Here is a 23,816-nt window from a genome sequence, read left to right on the forward strand (position 1 = left end):
GGCACCCAATAAAGTCTGAGACTAAGCCACCAAGTGCAAAAAAATTATTGTCAACCACATTTTGACATTTTGAGCCATATCTGGTGGAAAAGGCAGTTCCTTTGCAAGTACGGCTGAAAAACTGACAGCAGCATATTCTCAAAAATCGAAAGCCTCTGTAAAGCCAGACAAGCTTCATTAGGAAAGATCAGGCCCTCTGGTAGGCATAGGTCTCTTTGTCATCGTCACAAAAGCTTGTCTCACAAAGGAGATAGCAGCAGATATCTCGCTGCCACAGAAAATACAAAACTGGGTGATATCATGCACTTCCCTTATGACCAGGACAGGATATCACTTTGTGTTTGTGTGCCAGGACAAAAGAAGAGAAGGAAGTACTAAAGCAACCAAGGTAACTTGGGGACGTATATTGATTAAGATGTCTTGATTTTACTGCTGCATGTCTAGCAATGGCATATATTTACATTATATAACACCTGTGGTGTCTATTTTAGCTCACTTGGACAGGCAGGGGGACTCAGCTTACAGAGAAGCCACAGCTTAATGCACTGTTAGCCACTCCATTGACATCCTGTTTGCTAACATGTCTGCCTCCTAACAGAGAACAGCCAAATAAGGCCATCTATCTTAGTCCAAATGAAAACTTTTAGCCAGGTCAGTGGCAGCAAAGGAAACCAGCCAGCTGCTCACATCAGATCATTAGTGCCAGGAGCTCGACTTTGATCTCCATGAAAGGATTGAACTTACAGCACCCCTGTTCCTGCACAGCGGCCCCCTACAGCTCCCTCACCCAAACATGCACACACTTGCACGCACATGCACACCTCCCCATCTGCAGGGCGGAGCAAAGCTTCACAGCCTCACTGAATAAGCAGCAGCCCTGTGTTAGTTGGCTCCAGCTTTAGGCCAAGAGAGATGGTGTTTGAGTGGGTGTGCATGTGTCTGTATGATAACAAGGTTCAGGGACTGTCTCTTCTCTCATGTTTGGTCTTTTCACTTAAATAGATGCCATTCTGTACGACTTGAGTTCCTATGACAAAAGACTCAAAGTTCCACTTAGCTTGCTGTGTCCATTAAACCATAATAAAAAAAAAAACCCAAAAAACACCTAAACACCATAATCTTGAAAAGAATCATTTACTGCTTTTTCATTGTGCTTAAAACAAAAAATAGTACTGACTTTTCAGAGAAATAGTTTCTAGAAGGGATCAAGCAGTTTTTCCTGTGTGTAAGAGAGCTACACTATATAGACAAAAGCATCCAGACGCACCTCTTTATGGGGTTGTTTTTCATCACCGTTGGGATGACTTGGGAGTCTGTCCTTTTCATCCAACATCAGTGTCTGACCTCACAAATGCTCAACTGCATGAATGAGTGAAAATTCCCACAGAAACACTCCAAAATCTTGTGGAAGGCCTTCCCAGAATAGTGGGAGCTGTTATAGCCGCAAAGCTGTCTGTATAATGTCATTAAAGTCCCTGTTGGTGTAATAGTCAGGTGTCCCAATATTTTTGTCTGTGTGGTGTATTTAGGCACAGTGCGTCACATTTAGATCAGTATGGCGCACTTGGGTATTTTCAGTATAACAGAAAGTTTTTATAGTATAGAAAACGAAGGTGGTGCTCGAGAGAGCGGCACAATACTTGTAGCTTCTGTATGATCAGTAATGTTGTTGTATGTTTTCATATTCATTATTGCTTTTATTGCTGTTACTGATCAGCAATCACCAACAAATGTTTCCAATGAAGCCATAGTCCAGTACATACATTTATGTGCTTTTTACAGTGATTTTCTGAATCAATAAAATATGCAAATACACATTTCTACTTAATTCAAGATGAAATATTTTTCTTTAAAATGATTTTTATATGAACAAAATATATATTTTCAACTTCTGTCAGTCTGATTACTGCTTGGCCTTTTCATGACCCACATTTAGGTGAAATGAAGTTAACAAGGTTTAAAGGTCATGGATTATTCAATCTTTCCCTCATGTCTTGGGATGAGGACAATGTAAGGACAACTTCAAGACAACTGCTGACTTATTAGGTCTCTTGCAAATGCCTTTGCCTCCAGCAGTAACACAGGCATTGATATGATTCGCTCAGCTACCTACAGGAGCTGTTGCCAAGGTGGCTTAAGATCCAGGATAGCAACAGGGACCTGAGAGGTGAATTGGTATTCAGATAGGAGCCATTGCCTGTCTACTGGATCTGCTGAATGCTGGTCCCAGAGGGGTGGCTTTGCTGCAGGCAAGCACACATTCACATCTCAGGCGTTGGCTGCCACTAAAGGCATGAGGCCATGATAACATAGGGTTGGTGTTTTTCTAGGTGGATTCGGTGAGAAGATGTATACTGAGGTGGTAGGGTCTAAAGTATTGCAAGTACTTTAGGCACACACAGAGCGTTGGATGATATTGAACTCCACCAGGAAAACAGCATAAAAGAAGGGAATTAATGAGGTTTAAGGGATTAGTAGTTACTAATTTTAGGGAAGATGAGAGAGCTGTTTGACAGCTTTTTATAAGTATATTTTTCTTTTTAAATATTGATAACAGCAAGAACTTGTTTATCTTCCTGAAAGTTTATATTCCAGACTCAGAGACTTAGTTGGCAAAAGGATAAATATCTACTTCTGTGGCTCACAGCAGAAGCTAAGCAATGTCCAATCAATTACAGCCAGCCATATTAATATTAAATGGGAAGATACAGTTCAGGTGTAAACAGACTATTGCAGCCACAAGTAATGATTTTTTTCCTCTTAGAAGGAAAAAACATGTTTAAAAATCTTCTTTCATTAGAGTGTCAGTTTATCCGTATGTGCAAAGGATTTGTGGCGTTACAGAAAGAGAGAAACACACACACAGTGAGGTGCTGTGAGGATAAACAGATGCAATAGTGTTTAATCGCTTGCTTTTTTAAAAAAGCATCAATCACGCTCCTTCCATCGGGAGTCAGCAGAATTTTTTTTGTATGAGAAATAAAAGCCCACTGCCTTCATGTCTCCACTTCACCGTCCTCCTCCTCAACATCGGAGATGAATCAGACAAGTAGAAAGGAGTAAAGTGGAGCTTGACAACCATCTGGACAACAAACAGCAATGTAATACACACTAGGATAGAAAGGCATTTAAGCTAATTAAATGAGAGCATCTCTAACCCAAACGGTCTTCTTTGCGGCTGACAAGCATGGTGCTGCTTTTGTGCAACATGCCAGCTGCAGTGTTACTTCTTTAGTGTGGTAGTCACACAGGTTATTACTGAAGTATGCAGTATCTGCTTTTATTCAGGCTTTCAGTCCTGCAGGTTGTTGGTTTAAGAGCAATCAAACCCAATAGTGGCTGCGTATGGGAATGATAATGCCACTTTGACAAACAATTTGTCTTGTAACACAAAACCTGCGATGAGGCTTTGCTATTAAAAGCTATTAAGCTGTAAGGGGTATAAAAGGTGAAAATGTCCAAAAAGGCACTGGTAAAAAGGAGGCAATTTGTGTGTATTTTTTTCTGGACAAAAGCTGTTACTTCTGTTTAGTTTAAAGGCCAAAAGGTCACATTACAATGTGGATCAGACCAACTCGAGTGAAGCTAGAATGTTGAAAAAATCTATCAATCTTAAGACTCCCCAAAAGTGGCTAAGTAGGTGTAACAAAGGAATACAATGGTGGACAGATTAAAATGTGCTTTGTGTCAGTGTACACCTGAGGGGCCAGACCTTACCATTACCACCAAGTCTCATGGGGGACAAGGGAAGACGGAGCGATAAAAGCGAGAGCAGTGTAACATTTCAACGAGTTTTGCATCATTTCCCCTGCTCAGGGCAGGAAGGCAGGAAGCTACATCACAGTAGAATACAGTGCAACTGCAATCTTCATGTGTTGAGCCTTGCGTTATGTGTGTGTGTGTGTGTGTGTGTGTGTGAAATGGTAAAGATAATTGTTACAAATATGGGAAAAGATATCGCCTTTGTAGAGTTTTTAGAAAGTTACTACTGCAAAATATAGTCGAGTAGAATAGTTAAAAAAGATTGAAATTGCTTACTTTCCGGATATGACAGCTCTTTGACTATTAGTGTTACTCTTACTATGTTTCATTTTTGTGTTGTAATGTTTATTTATGAAATCATATTGTCATGTGTTTTCAATTATTTGGCATGGTCATTTAAAAGGTCTATGATGCAAGTAATCCATCCTACAGAGAGAGTGGGAGATAAATTAATGTTTGGCAATGCAAACACAGACCTGCTTGAAAAAAGTGTGTGTGTGCAAATGTATCCTGATAGAAATTGTTGTTTTACGAGTAGATGCATAATACCATGAGTTCAGAGAGCTCCTGGGGACGACAGCAGGAGAGTGTCTGCTCTCATTGGCTGCAGTTTGTTGAGTGACTCCCAGACCCATCCCTGATCTGGCCAGATGTTTAGCCTCTTTGTTATCTTTCACTTGTCTTCACATATCGGCTCACACTATAGTTTTATTTTTGAATGATTGTTCCCTTGAGAAAGTGATTGTCGAACTGTAGAGGTGCTACACTAAAGAGATGTGATTGTACTTTTCAGCTTTTAGGAGAAAATCGAAAATAATATAAGTGTGATGCTTTATTTCTATAAATCCTAAGCAAACCTGGGATTTAAGCTTTTTCTGACATTAAACAGTATATCCCTTTCAAACGGGTGGGAAATTACCTCCATTGTAACCACTTGAAATTGCTGATGCTGGAACAGCTTTTGGATACGTAATCAGCATGAATTATCTCAATATGTTTTAAGTCAGAACTGAGCTATGAATCTTAAATGTGCCAGTACAAAATTATGGATTAGCTGGGGAAATATGGTTTGCTAAAATGAAACCTGCTTCCCTCTACTTTTTGTCCTTGAGTGAGACACGAAAGCCTTTAACTGCACCAGCCGAACTGTTAACTCATCCGCAACAGAACACTACGGCTGCACTGTCAGCTTCCAGGTGTGAATGTGGACTTAGATGAATGTAAACAGAGATGGCAGAAGAGCAAGCACGCTCAGTCAACTCTGTATGACTTTCAGCAGAATTCTGTCAGCCTCTCTTACATAATGTTGGCTGTAATATTCATTTCAGTTGTTTCAAGCATTAATATAAACTGAAGTTTAATGCTCGTTGGTTGTGCATGACAAAATGTGCTTTAACAGCTGGCTCATTCAATTTTTGTCAAACTTTACTTGATTTAATTATCTCCTCTTTCACTCTTTAATTTTCATACTTACTTTTTGGTTATACTTTGTCATGACATTGGTTGATTGCCGGAGTGGAATATGCTTGATAGGGATGAATCTAAAGTTTTGTTTTGGGTTTTGTGTGTGTGTGTGTGTGTTTGTTTATTTTTATTTTTGTACTGTGTGGTGAAGTGGAACAGCTGTTTGAAAAAGGTCAAAGTTCAGAACTTAAAACCTTTTTTTGTATGCTTCGATGAGTTTTTCAGTCCGCACTCTATTCAATGAAGGAAGCAAAGAGCATATGGACAAACTGTAGCACACAAAATGTTATTCAATTAAACTAAGGCAGTGTTTTTAGAGCTGTGTAATGCTTGTTGTGTTGCACTGTTTGAATAGCCAGTTGGCATTTCCATCTGCCAGGCACTTTACAGACTCATTTTAAAAGGTCCATCAGGTGCATAGCAGCTCAGGTTTCCCTATAAATTGCTCCCCAGTTTTTAATCAGTCATCACTGCTCATTTCTATATATTTTTTTTTCCTTCACAGACCTTCTAGATAGACGAGAGGAGCTCATGTTTTTTTTGGGGGGGGGGTTTTTTCACTGAGTGTCAACTGGAAAAAAATCAAGAAAGGAATCAAAGCAAATCTGATTATACTCACATTTGCATCTTGGGGAATCTCATCAATCAATGCCATCTTCCTGAGCATAGTATTAAAGGCCATCCATTGCCCAAGGACTCAATGAATTTATTTTTAGATTAAGAGTAAATAATGAAATAAAAAGCTTCTTAAACTCCTGACCTTTTGTCAATGCCTGTGATTTATCCTCTGACTTCACACAGTCATTCGAATTCAATCACTGTGCTCATCCCAACATCTGCTGTGACACTTATATTTACAAATGATTATATCAGGCAGCTGACAGTGTTTTTCAGCCATGACTGTAACAGGGGATTCAAAATAATGTTGTTTGAATGAGGGGGAAAATCGCAAAGTGACTTGTGACCCTGCCGTTGTTATCTCATCATTCAGGCTTTACTCTGTGCCAGATTTGTTACAAACTTCTGAAAGACACAAAAGTCATACGGATTTAGCAGACAAGTGCATGCACATAAACTCATTCAGTCACTTAAGAGGACATTGCTTACCTGTAATTGACACATTCCTTAAGCTAATGTTAGTTAAATCATCTATATATCCATCTATTTTCTGAACTGGTAATCCTGCTCAGGGCTGTGAGGTGGCAGTGGACAAGGGTGAAGGAAACCAGGGAACTGGGTTAAAAACAAAGCATACACTGGGATAACCTGCACATCCCATTAAGGCTACCACTAAGCAACTCTTCAATCCCTAAAGAGAAAACACTTAATTTGTGCTGAATATAATGAAATCAAAATTGTGGATACCTCTTAAGGTTATCCCATGTTAACAAAGCTATAATTAGATGGCTTCAGTCCAAAATTTTGTCCCCACACGGGGCATAGCTCAGAACCAGGCACGTATAACAAGTACTTACACATACTTACACAACAAAACAGGCTTGGTAGGGAATACAATAGACTATCCAGCTGTTATATAGCTCCTCGCTTGTCTCTCTGCCTGCCAGGCCAAATTGCAGGACAGGAAATTCCTGGAAGATGCAAGCATACATTTAAACATCACAGAGATGAAAGGCTACTTCTAGGCACACATCAACGTTTTGTCCACAGTTTATCTATGAGTTATGCACGTTTTACCCATAGTTATTGCAAAGAGTTGCAGAAACGTGTTTTTAATCTGTATCATTACTATAAGATGTCACTGTCCCGAATACAAAAAAAACAAAAACACGAAAGAGTGATAATTCATTATGCACTGCTCATTACAAAATCAGTGAATTGTCATAAGTCATTGTGTATATGAATGTCTAAACTAATGCACTGTATTGACAATATATCAATATGCACATGATTGCAGGCAGTGTACGCAGTTGCTCAGTCTTTCTCCTTTTACTGCAAAGCAACAGGAGCTGCATTCTGTCTTCTCATGTTGCCCTGGCTGAGAGGTACTTTCCAGTGTGAGTGTGGTTATGATCCTGGCTGAACACTGTTGGGTTGGAGTTCTTCCCGGGAGAATGAGAAAGTTGTGTTACTGTGCTTATGTGCCAAAACAGCAATTTCAAGTACTCTGTCCCTTCGGAGTCTCTGGATGGTGTACCAAAAAGGATACCACTCTGCCAGAGGACTTTAGTGCTGATGTAGTTATAGTGACAGGGACAGCTGGAGGGGGCAATTCCAAGGAAAGGGCATATTTGAATCCAGGTGATGTTTTGTTTTTGGATTTTCGCATAAGGTAGTGTATAAATGCGCCCGGTGCTAGAAACTTTTAAAGGCACGGTAATTTCTCTTGCTAGGAGTCTGTCAATCAAGACAATGAAAAGATGTAGTTTCCTTATGTAGTAAAGTGCCATGGAATAATGGCAGTTGATGTCTTTATTGTTAAACAGCCACCATTGCTGATGAAAACTGATCTGATGTGGCATAGGCAGAAATTCATGTTATGTTAACAACGATTGCCGACCTTTTCAACTCTCTGACCCTCTCCCAGAAATAATATCTATAAGCCAAAATCAGAAAATATGCTTTGTAGTTGTATCATATCATGCAGCTTCAAGGCAGAGTAATGAAGTTGGTCAGGTCATCAGTGCCTGGTATGAAGACAACCCAAGAACCCAGTGATGGACATTGGTGGCCTCAAAGAGGCTCTTGCATACAATCTGACAACCTCAAATGGACATGTTAGGCAGTGGAAGAAATACTTAAGCAATTCCTGAAAGCAGCTGATGGAGGTTTAGTGGAAACTCTCCAAGCGCCCGGGGAGCATATATTGGGGGGTTAAGTGCCTTGCTCAAGGGCACATCAGTCGGCAAATTTTTCCACCACCACACTCAAATTTTTCCTGCCCGTCCAGCGTGTGTGTTCCCCAGTGGGGGAATCAAACCAGCAACCTTCCGATCACAAGCCACTTATCCAACCTCTGGGCCACGGCTGCCCTCTAGGAAAATCATCAGGTATCAAGGACCCATCAGCAATCCTCCTGGATGGGTCCCTGTGGAGATAGATATAGATCATCCAACTGGGAGCAAACCCTTGGGGCAGAATCATGATATTGTGCAGGTATTATTTATCTCACTTGGCCAGGGGATGCCTCAGGAATGTCCATGTCTGTGGAGGCCATCTTGGCTTACCCTGTTTCCACCATGTCCCCTACCCATACAAGCTTTGGAAAAATGATAGATGGATGAATCTGAATGCAGACAAAACATACATTTACAACCTTGGATAAGCTAGTCTAGAGAAAGAGAGTTTATTATGGAGAGTCATTCCCAGGGTGACAAATACCAATGTTTTGGGTTGGTAATACAAATTTTTGATCATGATGGTGTGTTTTCCCATAACTTGTTTTCCCAAGTCCTCAAATATAATCCTTCTTCCTCTCAAAAATGTAATAATTTGAAGCAAATTTCTACCTCTGTATGTACAAATTTCTGCCCAAACCCTCAGTATATATAATATATAAATATATCTCAACATATATTGTATATATTATGTATTTTTTGTTATGTTTAAACCTGTGTTTTGTCTGTGTTCCCCCAATGGGAATGACTCAGCTGTGTGCTTGGGTGAGTCAGTGGAACAGGGTTGGTGGGGGGATAGAGGAGATATCTAAGGCACGCAACCATGGGCCTTCAGCCCCGTGGGTAGAGAGAGATCCGTTTTTCTCAACTAGACAGGTCTGACTCTGGAGCAACATCGCCTCAGGGCACTCAGGCAGGGGCGGTCGCATGGAGAGAGGTAGTGTCAAGGGCAGTGTGGCCGAGAAGTGTGCTCCTACCAGCCGTCTAGTGCATGTACACATGTTTAGGAGTACAAAAGTGGGTTTAAGTATCCCACTCGGGTGGAAATATGCTGATAGACACAGTGCACAGTGACTCACTGTCAAACCGAAGGGTTAAAGTGTTTTCATTGTTTTTATTTCCAGCGACTTGAATGTGTTAGATCATAATCCATAGCAACCTTTTTGTAACATCGATATCAAGTGTTTATGTCAACAAAATAATTAATTAAAATTAAAAGCAACATTTAATTTACATGGCAACTGATTTACCTGTCATAGCCTCTGCTCTGCAGCATCTGCTCTTCTGTGAAGACTCTGCATTAGTTCAAATCAACAGTGCTCATTGCTTATTACAGTATTTTGGGGATCTTGAACAAACTGTTTCTAAAATAACCACCAATTTACCACCAATGCATTGTTTTTTCTCTACTATTTGACACTTGCGAGATGAAGTGATTGTATAAACTCACCAAAACTTAAACCATTTTGGCACTGCTTCCTGACAGCCCTTTGTGTGACCATCCCCTGAACCAAGCCTAAACCTGACATACCACGTCATCTACTCAGTTGATATATTGGAAAAGGCAGCTGCCGAAGGTGCTGTAAGACAAGCAGTAGACTGTTTGTGTGTGTGTTTGTGTGCGTGTGTGTGTGTGGTGGGGTATAAACATGTCTTTGAAGCCCTTCCTGTCACAACATGTTTCATCTGCCAGTGTTTATATTCACATATGCTCAAAGGATTATTTTGCATGACTGTGTGTTTTGAAGGTCTCTGTGTGAATTTGCCCCAATGTGCAGTTGGTATGAGTATGTGCAGTAGTAGTAATCTGACTCAGTCTAAATGAAGGCCCATATGTTTGCCACTTGATGGTAGTGACTTGAAGTAAAAAATGGAAAATGAACCTGATTGCTGAAATCTCATCTGATGAAATTTTTTACCTTAAGGCTAAGTCTGTGTGTCATGTCAATTTAAGTCTCCCCTGCGCTCCTCACTGCTCCTGCAAGGCTTCAGAGGGGTTTTCAAGTCTTTGTGGACCTTTATCAGTAAAAGTAGAGTATGTGATGCCTTGTTTTGTTTTGTTTTGTTTTGTTTTTTCAAAGTTGCAGTTGTAAACTTGCACACAACTGCACATGTGAGTTGTGGATTTCAACACATCAGGAACAACTGTCTGACAAAAACCAATGTCTAATTGCAAGCTTTTTCAATTCTTGCCAAGACAAATTTGGTGATGGAACTGATTATTGGTGGATATGCTTAACTATATGATGTTGGGGAAAGATAGAGATTTTGATGAGGATTGTGGGTGCCAATTGTGACTTACGGAATCATCCCTTTTGGATGTAATTTCTTTGGATACTGGGTTGAAAAGGAAAGGAAAGCTTGAGAGATGTATACAGGCTATGAAACAAATGCTATAGGATGAAAATGGAAAGAGTCAGTGCACCATATTCTTTCATTGTATCTGTGAACAACACTGTCATCACCATCCTGTGTGTGTGTTTATTTTTATATTAGTGTGTTAGGCAGGATATATAAATAGCTCTCAAATGTCTCACTCACACCACGTTTGGTTTGACTCTCTCTAACAATTTATAGCCCAGTACAAGATGATGTGGTTGTGTTGTGGAGGGGAAATGTGTATAACATTGTGTCATTCCTGTCTGCACGCTCCATCAGTCCTGTCAAAGCTCATCGCCACAGTTCACCTCGAAACCAAACGGTGAAACAGACCTTGTAATGGTATTGACTTGACTTATCAGACTTTCATTATGTCTAAGTCTGTCAGTGCTGGGTTAACAATGATGTGATGATCCTGGGCATCATGTTTCATTCAGTCTTATTTCATTACTCATAAAATCAGACACAAATGGTAAAGACTTAGAAAGGAAGACACTGCAGCTCAGTAAAACTAAATATTGACAGTACCTGCAAGACCAGAGTGTCTAGAATGAAACACAGGAACAGGTGGCTGCCCCACAGGGAGACCGAGAGCTAATGCGTCTGCACTGCAAGTAAAGTGTAGGTAATTCAAAATCACAGGGAAAACTGTTAAATCTTTTATCATAGGTATAAAAACACATTTTTATAGGGAATGCAAAGTAGTTCCTAAATAAGGAATATCTCTAAACTTTCCAAGGCTTTTTTTAATCAGCATCAGTCAGAATTTACTCTTATCTGCAGCGTAACCCAAAGCAACGGAGTGTTCTAATTTCACAGATTTAGTCACAGTGAAGAAATCAGTCACTGTGAGAGATTAGAGATTTAAACATTTCTGCACCTGCAGCTTTCTCTACCCTGCAGGGCCAGCATGCTAAAAAGGAACCCAGCAGATGCACCATGAGTCCACATGGCTCTGAGGAGTAAAAGAAAAGAGGGATTGTTGACTACAAAGGTGCTGAATGACTTTTAGTTTCCCAGTACATGGCCACTAATCTTCTGACTGAGTAAAGGCGTAAATGCCTTCTTTCACAGCTGTTGTAGATTATAAGGCTTCTTTCTAAATTCTGTAATGTCTTTGTCTTTTCTGTGACATTGAATAACTGGCAGTTTGCAGATAGTGAACAGGAATTTCTTCAACTGTTCAAGCACATCTTACTTTTTTTTTTTTTTTTAAATTGAACAGCTTTAAAGGTCTGACTTGGTATTTGGTTTTGTGAAGTCACTCATCCTGTCAGGCTGCAAAGCTGCACCCACAGTATGTACTGTCACTTTTAAATATCCTGATTATATCTGAAGTACTGCTAGATCTTTAATTTTATATCTTACTAAATCTGACCTAAACTGGTGATGTCAAGTTCACTTAAATATTAAAGAAATTGCTTGAAAACACTTGCAGAACAGCAACAAACAAATAGATACTTTTAATTATTATGTAAGAAATCCAAGCCAACCTACACCTGCGACTGTTGCTGTGCTGGAAATAAACTGTGTTATAAATACAATGAAATCCCATTTCAAGTTGGTCACAGCCAGCCAGCCATTCATCTATATGTTATAATCTGAAATAAAATGCACGTTTCCACACTTGTGGCTCCCTTGTGTTTTCCAGCGTCAAGAGCACCACCTGAGGCTTCCTTGACAGGGCTGAGGCCTTAAATGACCTTATTTTACACTGCATGTGAAATGATGAAGACTTCAGCCCAAATAAGAACTTAACAACTTAACCTCCACCTCATACTTCAGATATGATGGATCTTTAATGATCCCTGGAAGGGGAAACCAGCTCAACTGCATCAGCAAATAGCCAAATGATACATCAAAGAAAACTAGAACACAAAATAGGATGAAATAGAATGGATAGAAAGATTATTCTAAGACAGTTGGATAGATGCTGTGTGGTAGCACTTTTGATCACGCTTCCTACAAAGTTTACAAGGTGGACAGCAGCAGTAGCACTGAAAAAATGAATAATGGAAAGTAGTTCCTGTACACTGTACAGTGCTGGATGCCAACTTTGGCTGTTTGAGACCAGGTGTAGTACAGTCTGATGGCTGCTGGCAAAAGTGTGATACTGAAAGTTGCACCTTAGAGAGATGAGACGAACGATGAAGGTGATAACTTTAGACGATGTGGCTGGATTTCTGCCCGTGGGGTGCCAAGTTCTGCCCAACAACAGAGCCAAAGTTTCCCACTACTCTCTTAAGGTATTAACAAAATCTGGTTTTACAGTAAATATGGTTCACACTCAGGGCTTGAAGAAATGGCTGTGCAACTTTTTGAGGGATAGCAAGTTTTTTTTGTTTGTTGGCTTATTTGTACAATAATTGTCCATGTATTGACGTAGTATAATTGATTATCATCATTAAGCATTGTCCTGGTTGTGTGTCAGAAGCCTCTCTCTATGTGCATCTCTTTAAGAAGTCTAAAAATGTTTGATGTAAGCATATGTAAATTCTGCTGAGTTTGCTGACCTGGCTGCATTTGACTAAATGCTAGTGGCATATGGACTGAGATATATTCTCTTGGCTGTATCTGACCAGCTGTACATGACCTTGTTTTTCAGCTCTTGGGATTTTTCACTGGTGCCTAAAGTATAAATGTTCTGCTTCAAACTTAGACACTTGCTAATATCATTTCTGGACCAGGGCGGACGTGGTGCCATCGTTTTTAATATGAAATTCACTCCATGTTTAAAGAAACAACATACCATTACAAATTTTGTGCTGTATTGCACTCACATCAACATCTGATACTTTGCACTTTTTATGATGCAGTTGGTTAGCTGAAGCTTCAGGAAGGTCAGATTCAAAGCAATGGCTAATTTTGCTGAAGGACGATGGGAAGCATAGAGTTGCAGCTGCAAGCTTCCAGGGTCGTTGAATTTAAGTTGCCCATAAAACCTGCACTTTATGGTACTTTCATTTCCTGACCAACATACCTTGTCTACAAAAAGACATTGTGCAAGGATATCATGCTGTGTTAGATCCGCACTGAACAGAAGAAGATATAACAAATTTAATCAGTCAGACTTTTGCTCAGCAAATGGTGAAAGTGAAACTTTAGTGTAATTCTTACACTCTACTTCATTATATTTGTAATGCCCTTTTGACAGAATGTCAGCCTCTTTATGCTTCAGATAATTTTAGTGGCATTTTAAAGACATAAGCCGCTCCAATATGAGTTGTTTTTCTTGATGTTGCCTGAGGCTCAGTTAGCATATTGCAACGTAATTTACAGGAGATATGGTTTGGATTTAACATGCCTCATCCCTTCTTCTTCTTGATATTATTATTATTATTACTTTCTCCTTCATTACTGCATAACATTATAGTGAACATAGATTTCTTTTGGATCTGACATTGCCATTTGAATATCTAGTGTTTTGTTGTTGAGCTGTAAGGAGTAAAGCTGGGTGGGAATTTAAAAAGCAAGAATGTCAGAGGTCTCAACAGGCATTAAAACATCAGCTAATTAGCAAAGACAAAAAGTCAAATCTCTTATTTGTTTTTAACATAACCCCTATTTCTATTTTTTGGCTCTTTTGAAGTCTGAGATAGTGGACTCTATTATTATAAGATGAGGGACTTCATAGTAAGACAGATTTTAGTGGTTGGTAAAGTTTTATTTATTCAATACGAAACTTTTATATTTGGGACTTCAGAAGTAAACATATAAAATGTCTGTTTTATTTCTTTCTAGTGTGGCAAAAATTATGTGTATGTGTGTGTGCGTGCACAAAAACATACCCAGTAGTCCTCGTGGATTTAGGATCCGCATCATCTGCCTGTGATGATTGTGGACTGGAGTATCTTGACAGTAAGCCCTGGTAATTAATCCCTGTTTATACAGAGTATCTTGGCTAAAGGAAGAAGTTATGCAACCAGCCCTGTGTTACCCTGCTCGCACTATTACCGAGCCCAAGCAGATTACATTTGAGCTGTTAATGAGGGGTACAAAAAAAGAGTGCACAGTTAATAACATGTCCCAAACACAGGCCGAAACATCAGAAAAAAATTCCACGTGCAGCTCAAATAATAGCTACGATCATACACATGGACATCAGCGGTCACTCTCAGCAGCCCTCAGTGTTAATGCAGAGGAACTAGTCTAAATTAATGTGAAAGGTCAAATTATTTTATGGCTGACATTTTACAACATGCACCATTGATTGAACAGTCCAGAAGTCATTAAATGTCATCTCTAATGCGGCCTGTGGTATCCTGATGTAACAGGGTGATATCAAATGTCTCTTTAAAATAAAAAAAAGAAAAGAGAAAAGTTTATTATCATATCATAAAAAATAAAAAAAAAATCCCCCTTGAGTTTAATTTGTTCATACACTTAAAATCCCCTTTTAATTTCATATGCCACTTGAGTTAGTGTTTCATTCATCCTTATTAGAGGAATGCCGCCGTGATCTCCTTACAGAGCCTGCAGTTCATCCATTGCAGGGTCGTAACATGTTAGCCTGACTTGTCGTTTATGTGCCATGAAGCCTCTCCTGCTTTCTACAAGGCTGCATTGGCAAACCTCGACAGGCAATTGGCTGACGTGGGAGGACTGTCAGCACATCTAGCTGGCTCATATGCCAATACGACTGACATCCACCCTGCAACAGCTCACAACTCATCGCTATCAATTGCTGTTATTGGAGGTACGGCAACAGGACAGCACATGTGGCTGACTCAAAATAAATTGCAGTCCTCATGACCATGGTCATATAGGGACATGTTACCACCAGTGCAGATCATTGGTGTAGTTTTAATCATTTTTTGGCAAATAATGGAGGTCTGTGTCACAGGAGAATAAGTCGGCTCTCTTTCTTTCTGTCTTTGCTGAAAATAGAATCCCAGTTAAAATCAGTTAAGCTCGACAGCTGATAACTTAGCATTCATTATGGTGGCAACGGGCATTTCTTTTTATACTGTCTATGTATTGAACAAACTAACTATTTCTCATTGCACACAGCGATGAAGGCAAGGGGGTGAAGTCCGAAAAAGTGAGCCATTTGCAGACTGCATTATTCATGCACTGCCAGCTCTGCACTCACTGAAGAGCTTGTACCTCAGCTGATGAAAGGGCCAGCTATGATGGCACGGTGCTGTGATACTTTGCAGACGGTTGTGTAATAATCAGAGGGATTCGCTGGCAGTCCTTTGGAGCTGCCACCCTGCCCAGTGGAGGGAGAGGTGCCAGCGCAGGGGTCGATCAGCCAACTGCTGCTCTGTTTCAAGTGCACTTTCCTGGAAGTAAAAGAGTCACTGGACAAGACTGGAACAGGCTGTGCTATTCCTGTATGAAAACTGTCCTATTAAATGAAAATATGCTTCTGGTAGAGTTTTGCTATGCCTAAACTAATGTCCTTAGCTGTTTCCCTGAAGGCAGGTTGTACTAAAATGACCCTGTTTTTATTTGTGCATCAGATGTAACTCAGTGATACATGGTTTGCAATTAGGCTTCAAAAGTTGACAGTAAAGGTACATGTTAGTCTCATTATTACTCTGTAGGTGCAATTTGCATAGCAACAAATATAACATCCACCATCTGCTTTAAAGCCTCGTCACAAAATCTGTGGTGCCCAGATGTATGCCGATTACCTCAGCCTCAGATAAAGTGACAAATGCTGAAGTGTAAATTTGGCCTACTGTCGGAGGGGTGGGCGTGACTATGCAGGGTGGACATCAGTGATATCTTTAATGTTTTTCTGGACAAGATGTGGCTATTAAAATGTTTCAACATGTCGGCCGTAATATGTAACAGATAATTAAAGTGATTTCCTGGCAGTTTATCAAATGACAATGAATCTGGATGTTTTTCACACTCCTGTTTAAGTTGAAGCTTGTCCAATCGTTTGTAAATCTTAGTGTCTACGCTTTTACGTGTGCATATTTTATTTTGTTTTAACTGGATGAGATTAACCAATTTGTCCATACCATTATGTGCTGTCCTCACTGTAGCAGAGGTTAATATTTACCACTTCTATTCACAGAGGAATTAATCCACATACAGTGCTGACTGTAACATAAATCCAGTAATATAGAATATTTTAAAATCATTATTTTTGTAGTACATCATCTGTTGTTTGCCCTCATAATGTAAGTACTGCTCTTGTACTTTATTTTATTACTACATTGCGATACTCAGGCAGCAATGTAGCCCTAAAATTATAGCTTCTATCCTCTCAATATCTGTATTATTACAATCTTCTCTCAGCATAAACCTCTCCTTTCCATCATCCTCACACAGTGCAGTGTGAGACACTTGACAGGCTGATATCATCAACCTCCGTACTCTATGGCTTGAACTCCAGGACAGCAGAATTTTTAGACGACCTGCCAAATTTTTTCCATTAGCTGAAATTTAAAGTCATACAGTGCTTCACAACCAGAGGTTTTTCCTCACAAACGCAGATACTTTTAGTTCAAGTGTGCAGGAGATGACTGCTACTAAAGCACTGTACTTAAATACAATTTTAGGTATTTGTTCTTTAAATTCCATGTAAATATTGTATATAAGTTGTTTGGAACATCACAAAAACACCCCAAAACAAACAACAACAACAACACAAAAACTTCACTCAAAAGATCTGTGAAGAGCATTGTTCTTCTTTCCTACCCAGTTAATCATTTTACAGTGTGATATTTCAGTATATTGCAGTATTACTACTACATATGCTAACCATGCTATAGATAATAAATAATAATGAACTATGCACACTGATAAATGCAAGTGTTTTATTGTAAAATTCCACAGCTATGTGCAAGTCCCTTATGAAAAGGATTTTTTTCCAGTACATGTATAGCATATTATGTAGGCCCTAACAGAACTGATCAGTGCCCCTTTTATACAATACTCAAATATACATAGATGGCAAACAACTAACATATTGTATGTATGAGGATCATATGAAATTTATTTTGTTCTTGGATACCGTTTACTGAGCTCTGTAATACCAGTACGTATTATTTTGTTTTCTGCAATTTGACAAAATACATAACAATAGAAAATATCTACATGTGCTGTTCACATATGTCTCATTTGTGGGTCCCAAAATAAATAAAATCACTTTTTCAAAAAATAGGTACAGTGTAATAAAAGTCCATGTCAACGCAGGCAAGTCCAGATGAAGCAAATGCTTGAATTAGTCCCAATTCTTCAAAACATCCCTGTTTGAATGAAAACACATTCAACATGCACACTACTGAATACAAACACGCTTCGGTATCTCCCATTCACTGCTATATCTCTGCATTTAAATTAGAGTACACGAAAAATAGAATAACTAATAAACAAGCTTTACCATTATGAAAAAAAAAAAGAAGTATGTTTGTTCTCTGCACCACTGTTCAAACACAAGACATGCTCAGTTATCAGTAAGAAGGGTTGGTAAAGTCAGATACAGTCTAAATCAGAAATGTCCTCCAGTTCACCTTGATAGTATAATTTAGTCTCATTGGCCTGTTTCTTTTTTTTCTTTTTTCTTTTCTTTTTTTTTTTTTTTTTTTGGTGGTAAACATGCTTTTGGTTCTGTATTGTATTAAAAAATCTAAACAAAAAACAAACAAACAAACAAAAAAAAACCCCAAAACAAAACAACAACAACAACAACAAAAAAAAAACCCAATACTGTCTGAGGGAACATTCATTGCGTTGCATTTCCTCAGAGAAAACACTCACGTTGTTTGTTTTAGTGGATTCACAAATGGTATTACAGTTACTTTGTTATTATCTGTTGCATGTGTGTCAGTTTGGCACTTTATAAGATGTAATCACTCGATAACACTTCTGCCTACCACTGATGATTACCAGTCTACATTGCTATTGACACACTAACTTCCCTAACGATGTTCACACTGAGGACGGCTTTTGACCACTAAGTAGCAGCTGAGGAACACGACAGGACCACCATTAAATACAACATGGAAAGAACTTCAGGAGATAATCTGATAAACGCATATGTATCATCACTTGATGCTTTATCAACAATGGCAGATATCAAGACCATTGAAAACTTGTGGTGGTGGGGAAAAACAGTGGAAATAATTAAGAGTCACTTAGACAAGTAAATGTTCTTCTTCTTCTGGTGGTTTGGGAAATCCAAAATCTTCAAGTGTACTATTCAGAAGCTGCACAACAGGTAATGTTGCAACTCACTAATTTAACAGATAGAACAGTTTGACAAGCCTTTGTGAGAGCAGTGTACATCGACCACAACATGGAAAACACAAGATAAATAAGCTCAAGCTCCACTGACACATCAACAAAAACGTGTCTTTGATATAAATGACAGCATTCTGTGTTTCTTTTCAGGGGCTATATGGACATAAACTACAATGTCTTTCAATAAAATATAAATAGATAAATAAATACCATCAATGCAATGAATAAATAAATAAATACCCCTTTACCCCCAAGTATTCTACATGGTCAGTCCAGCATAATACAAGTCTAATATACTGTAGGATGATATACTGTAACAATGCTGAAATTACAAAATATATACCCTTTTACAAAATCCTAAGGGCTTGACAAGTGTTTCCTTCCCTTTAGAATTTATGTACATAGACAATGTGATTTACATCTATCCCTTATGAGCTTTCAAATCACACTGAAGCACTGTCTCAATGGTTGCATACTGGTGTCTGTCAAAACGGATCCGTGATTCGCGTGAGTTACGTGCTATCATACACAACATGTACAGTTCAGATGCTTTCGCAGTGTTCGCGGCTCCTTTCATGCGACATTACAAGGTTAAATGCAAATTTGTATGAAAAAGTAAAAGCAAAAACAACAGGGGGAAAAAAAAAGGGGCAAAATTCTAAAATCAGTTTTCTCGACATATTTAGTGTGTCTCTTCTCAAACAGACAGGAAGTGAGTTGTTTGATTAAAACGACCTACACATCTGTTCTTCAAACAAACAGATGCTTTATTCTAGTTTACCAGGTATTAAGTTTATTCATTATCATTTCATTTTTTGCTGTTTGGTTTGTTTCATTGTTTTGCTGCTCATCTTAAGAGATAAAAGGAAGAGTATTCAGGGATTTCAAAATACCCTACAGCTGTCGGTATTAACGTTTGCATTAAAGTTTAGATTAGTCTGAATTCCTTTGTTTGAAGGCAGTTGCAGTTATTACTGTGCTGATGTAAAGGGCAAAAAAAAGATGAGCTTTTATCAGAAAACCTAACTTGTTTTCGTTCAGTTTCTCATGTAAAAGCTTGCATAACCAAAATAAAACATCAGTGTATCATTATGTAAATGCTCCCTTTTAACAGCAAAGCGAGGAGAGGATGAGAGGTCAGAGTCGAGTCAAGTTAATGGCTGCGAGGAAAATGATTAAACCAGTTGTCAGGCCTGAAATTCTGGGCTGATCCTCCCACCTGTAAGCAAAGACGATTCCTCAACTTACAAGGATAAACTGGGCTTTTTTTTTTTTTTTTTTTTTTTTTAATCATTTATTTTTCCAATTTTCCTAGAAAAGAAAATACTAAATTATAATGAAATCCTGAATTATTGTCAACAGTGCTCATTTTGTATTTTCCATAGCCAACAATAGAAGACCATAAAACATGTTGGTTTTTGGCCCAAAAGGTGCATGCAATAAATGTAAACCACTATGTAATAGTAAAATATATACAGTGTCTGTACAGTTGAACATTGTCCATAAACAGCATCATCTCTCTCTGACCACACATAGAAAATGCAGTGTATAATTGTGCCAACAATTAAGCTTAAATAAATTTAAAATTAATAAGAATCATCAAAATGAACTTTGTCACTAACATAAAGCTATTAAAGTGCTTCAGATTTTGTGTCTTGGTATGCTAAGTTGAAAGAGTGAAAATAAATGATAGGAGTTCTTGTCATTTAGATAGACATTTGTTATGATCTGAATTGTATTTAAATTCTTATGGTGGAGGGAATGCACTTGTCTCAATCAAGATCCAACTGAGGAAAAAAAAAAAGCAGGAAATTTCATATAGAAAGTCCAAAATAAAAGCATGAAGAAAAGAGAAACAAAACTAAGACTTTTGTTAATCGCTCACATAGTCAATGTTTTCACAACACATCTACAAACCTCCTCATACCATTTAAAATGTAGTGCTACAACATTTGCAATGTCTATCAAATGAAATGACTTCGATTCAAAAGAGATTAAAACTAGGGAAATTAAACCAAATCGCTTCAGTGGGTCCCCTCCTTCAAAATGTCCGGTACAGAGCGTATGCAGAATATGATGAACTGTATGATAAGGCTGGATGCACACCCAGGCCTAGAGATAGAGATAGGAGACCCAGTAGACCAGGTTGAAGAGACCAAATGCAGTGGGGAAGAAGATACGTGCATATGAGTCTATCTTGGCGATGCGGATGTGCAACCTGCCGTGCCGCCAGGCTCCGGAGCGGCAGTCTTCGAAACAGCAGAAGAAACTGGTGCAGTCCTTCCCGTCCAGACACTCGTAACCATACTCCTCGTCTCGCTCCTGCATGTGCGTGGCGTTGTTCATCTGAATGGCTGTGGCCGAGCGTGGACGGATGTCTACCGTGGGTGTCTGCTTTTAACAGGACAAAATGACACAGTTAGCCATCAGAGCCTCATCAGTGCAGTAATCAAGAGCTCGCTAATGTAACGGGGACCTAATTTGAGCTGCCGTTTTCTGTCTCCCACTTCACTTTCTGTCATTTGTCAGCAAAATGTAATTTGCACCTTCAACTTGCCAGTGGAACCTTTTAATGTCAAGAAAATACATACTGACCCATAACTAATAATGAAATTAGAGAGGATTATATTGCCAAAGGGTCAGTGCCCATGGAACCTATGATGCAAATTACACCTTTGGGCTGGGGCGTAACTGGCAGCTGAGGCAATCATAATATTTCTAGTACAGTAGTCTATACTGCTTCATTTAGCAGCTATATTAAACTAGTGCTGGGCAATTCCCCTCTATTTTTCATTCATGTTATGCTACAGCTGCTACATAGCATTTAAAGAATGCAGTGAAAACACTAACAAACAGAGGACTGCACCTTTACTCTAAGTAGACAGAGTTTTTAAAATGTTGAATGCGCATTGACTCAACAAAATGTCATAATTTGGACCTGCATGGATGTTATAAGCCATTGTTTTCCCCCCGTAACTTAAGAAGGAGCATGTGTTGGCAGATGTGTAGTACACAGCTCAGTATTTCTCCATCCTCGCTCTTTGTGACACTAAATGGGTTAAAAAACAAACAAAAAAAAAAACCCTCCTTTTTAAATTGTGCTCACCACTGGAGGGCACATGGCTTTCATTTGTGAAGACTCCCAAAATAGGACAGTGACATCAGTGAGTCTGGGGGCTTGTATTCTAAAGGGAGACAATCAGTATTCAAACATCCTGTTTTCATCAGCCTTTATCTTGAAATACCATGCCACCTTTGGAATTCTGGCTATTTTACAGATAAAAAAGCCTCCCTCCCCACCCCCCCTTGGCAAGAATGAAAGGTTCATTGACCTTGCTTATAAACTAGAGTGTTGAGCTCATCATTACAAAAAGATGCATACCCCAAAGTTCTACAAACCCCCCCCCAAAAAAACCCCACCATGTTCCCTCAAAAAAAAAAAAAGTACCATGAGCTGTCATTTAGGCTGTTCTTTACGTTTTGCCTCTTTAGGAACAATAACTATTAAATGACTGCACTAGCATTCCTAGTATGTTTTCCAGCATGTATGTATGCTCTGTGTTGTGGGAGCGTAAGGCACTTGTTAAGTTCTGTTTTTTTTTTAATTGCAACCAACATCACAAAAAGTAAATAGTTTTCTATCCTCTTTTGCCATGTGAATGTTTTTGCACTACGTTTTTGTGTGTATCTACAACAAGCATGCTTGCTGCGAATAAAATAGGTCACAGCAGTTTTAGTTTAAACATAACATTATCTGCTGTAAGCATGCATACTCAAACAAGCTTAAAATGCGTCAACTTGACTGGACTGTTCATTCCCCAGGACTTCTCATCTTGCCCAGCACTAGTGCACAAACCTGCTGTCCCTTTGAAAACAATACATAACCACGAACAGAACAACATGTAGGTTAGTTTCAGCATTTCTGTCCTTATTTAATTGGACAGTATGTTGAGTTAATGAGGGTATTGGCAGAACAGGTTATGACTCAGTTCTCAAAGGGGATTGGTTGCACTGGAGAAAGCGCAGTGGAAGCTCAAGCAGAAGGAGCATTTACAGCATCCTGCCGCATGACCTGGTCAAGCTGGGCTGTGCTGAGTTGGTGTTAGCAAAAATAACAAAAGAAAAAAAAAAAACAAAACAAAACAAAGAAACAACACAGTGGCATTTGCAACTTTAACTGGCTGAAAGTAGACAACCTCTCAGAGAAGACAAAAGGTGGGAACGTTCTGGATCATAACTGGAGGTTCCCCGAGTTACCTGGCTTTTGTGGTCTATTTGATGGGGTTGTGATTACTGCATTTGAATTTTTCAGCAATGCATACATGTTTAGGCTGTAAATCTAAATTATCTGACCTTAAAAATATCCCTTATAGTTTAATACTGATTTTTGATAAATACATAAATAAATAAAAAATGTCGTGGACCTCTATCTAGTAAAAGCAGATTATCGTGTCTTGTGTCAGGAGGTTTAATTTAGATCTTTGCTCACTCCCACCCACCCTGGATTCATTTTGGTCACTTAAAGATTAGCACATGTTAATCTTATGAATGGACCTCCAGCTAGACTTAGCAGTGCAGGGGTTGTCTGTTTCAGTCTGTTAAGGCTCTGCTCTGTAGGAAGCGTCAGGTTGAGAAGCCCAACAAACACAAAAGGTATAGATTTACTGGCAGGAGAAAGGAAAGAAGAGGAAGCTATTGCAGCAGTTGCTAGTTCACTGTGGTTACAACAACAAGAGTGAAACAGGACAGAGGGAGCCAGAATGAGTCCACATTGGACTGGAACTATTTAATTCCTCTGGGCACGGGAAGTGTGGGATGCTTATTTGTAATTTTAAAAACTGTGTAAGTATGTCTGGCTGGCTACCTCCGCACTGTGCACTGCAGAGTGCCCCTTTGTTAAGTTATCTGTGACACCTGTTTAGTCACTGATGAGGAGTACAGTAAGAATGCAGGTAGATAAAGAGGGAATAGAGAGAGGTGTATTTGCTCTAGAACAGACAGTAAAGCAGTGAGGTGCTGAAGGCTCAAAGAGCCAAAATGCATCAGACACATGCAGTCAGACACAGGCAATATACCTTTGAGGAAAAGAGCCGCAGGAGCTATTGTCCAGACAGGAAAGAAAGAATATGAAGTAAAAAAAAAAAAAAAAAAGTA

General features: G+C 39.1%; 2 protein-coding genes across 5 annotated transcripts in view; one reads left to right on the plus strand and one right to left on the minus strand.

The window, feature by feature from the left end:
* The window catches only part of LOC124070203 (gamma-aminobutyric acid receptor subunit beta-2), a 337,631-nt gene that overhangs the window by 104,015 nt on the left and 209,800 nt on the right, over window positions 1–23,816 (plus strand). The gene's annotated exons all lie outside the window — the stretch shown is intronic.
* gabrg2 (gamma-aminobutyric acid type A receptor subunit gamma2) overlaps window positions 17,224–23,816 on the minus strand; it is a 46,597-nt gene continuing 40,004 nt past the window's right edge. The window contains exons 9-10 of one of the 4 annotated variants that reach the window (XM_046409863.1): window positions 23,738–23,761; window positions 17,224–21,056 (exon numbers count right to left, since the gene is read on the minus strand). In XM_046409863.1, coding sequence (XP_046265819.1) covers window positions 20,775–21,056; window positions 23,738–23,761 — 306 coding nt within the window. In that variant the 3' untranslated portion in view covers window positions 17,224–20,774. The remainder of the gene's footprint in view (window positions 21,057–23,737; window positions 23,762–23,816) is intronic. The other 3 variants (XM_046409864.1, XM_046409866.1, XM_046409865.1) reach the window with 3 other exon arrangements.

This window comes from Scatophagus argus, chromosome 14 (genome assembly GCF_020382885.2).
Source record: "Scatophagus argus isolate fScaArg1 chromosome 14, fScaArg1.pri, whole genome shotgun sequence".
Lineage (NCBI taxonomy): Eukaryota > Metazoa > Chordata > Actinopteri > Scatophagidae > Scatophagus > Scatophagus argus.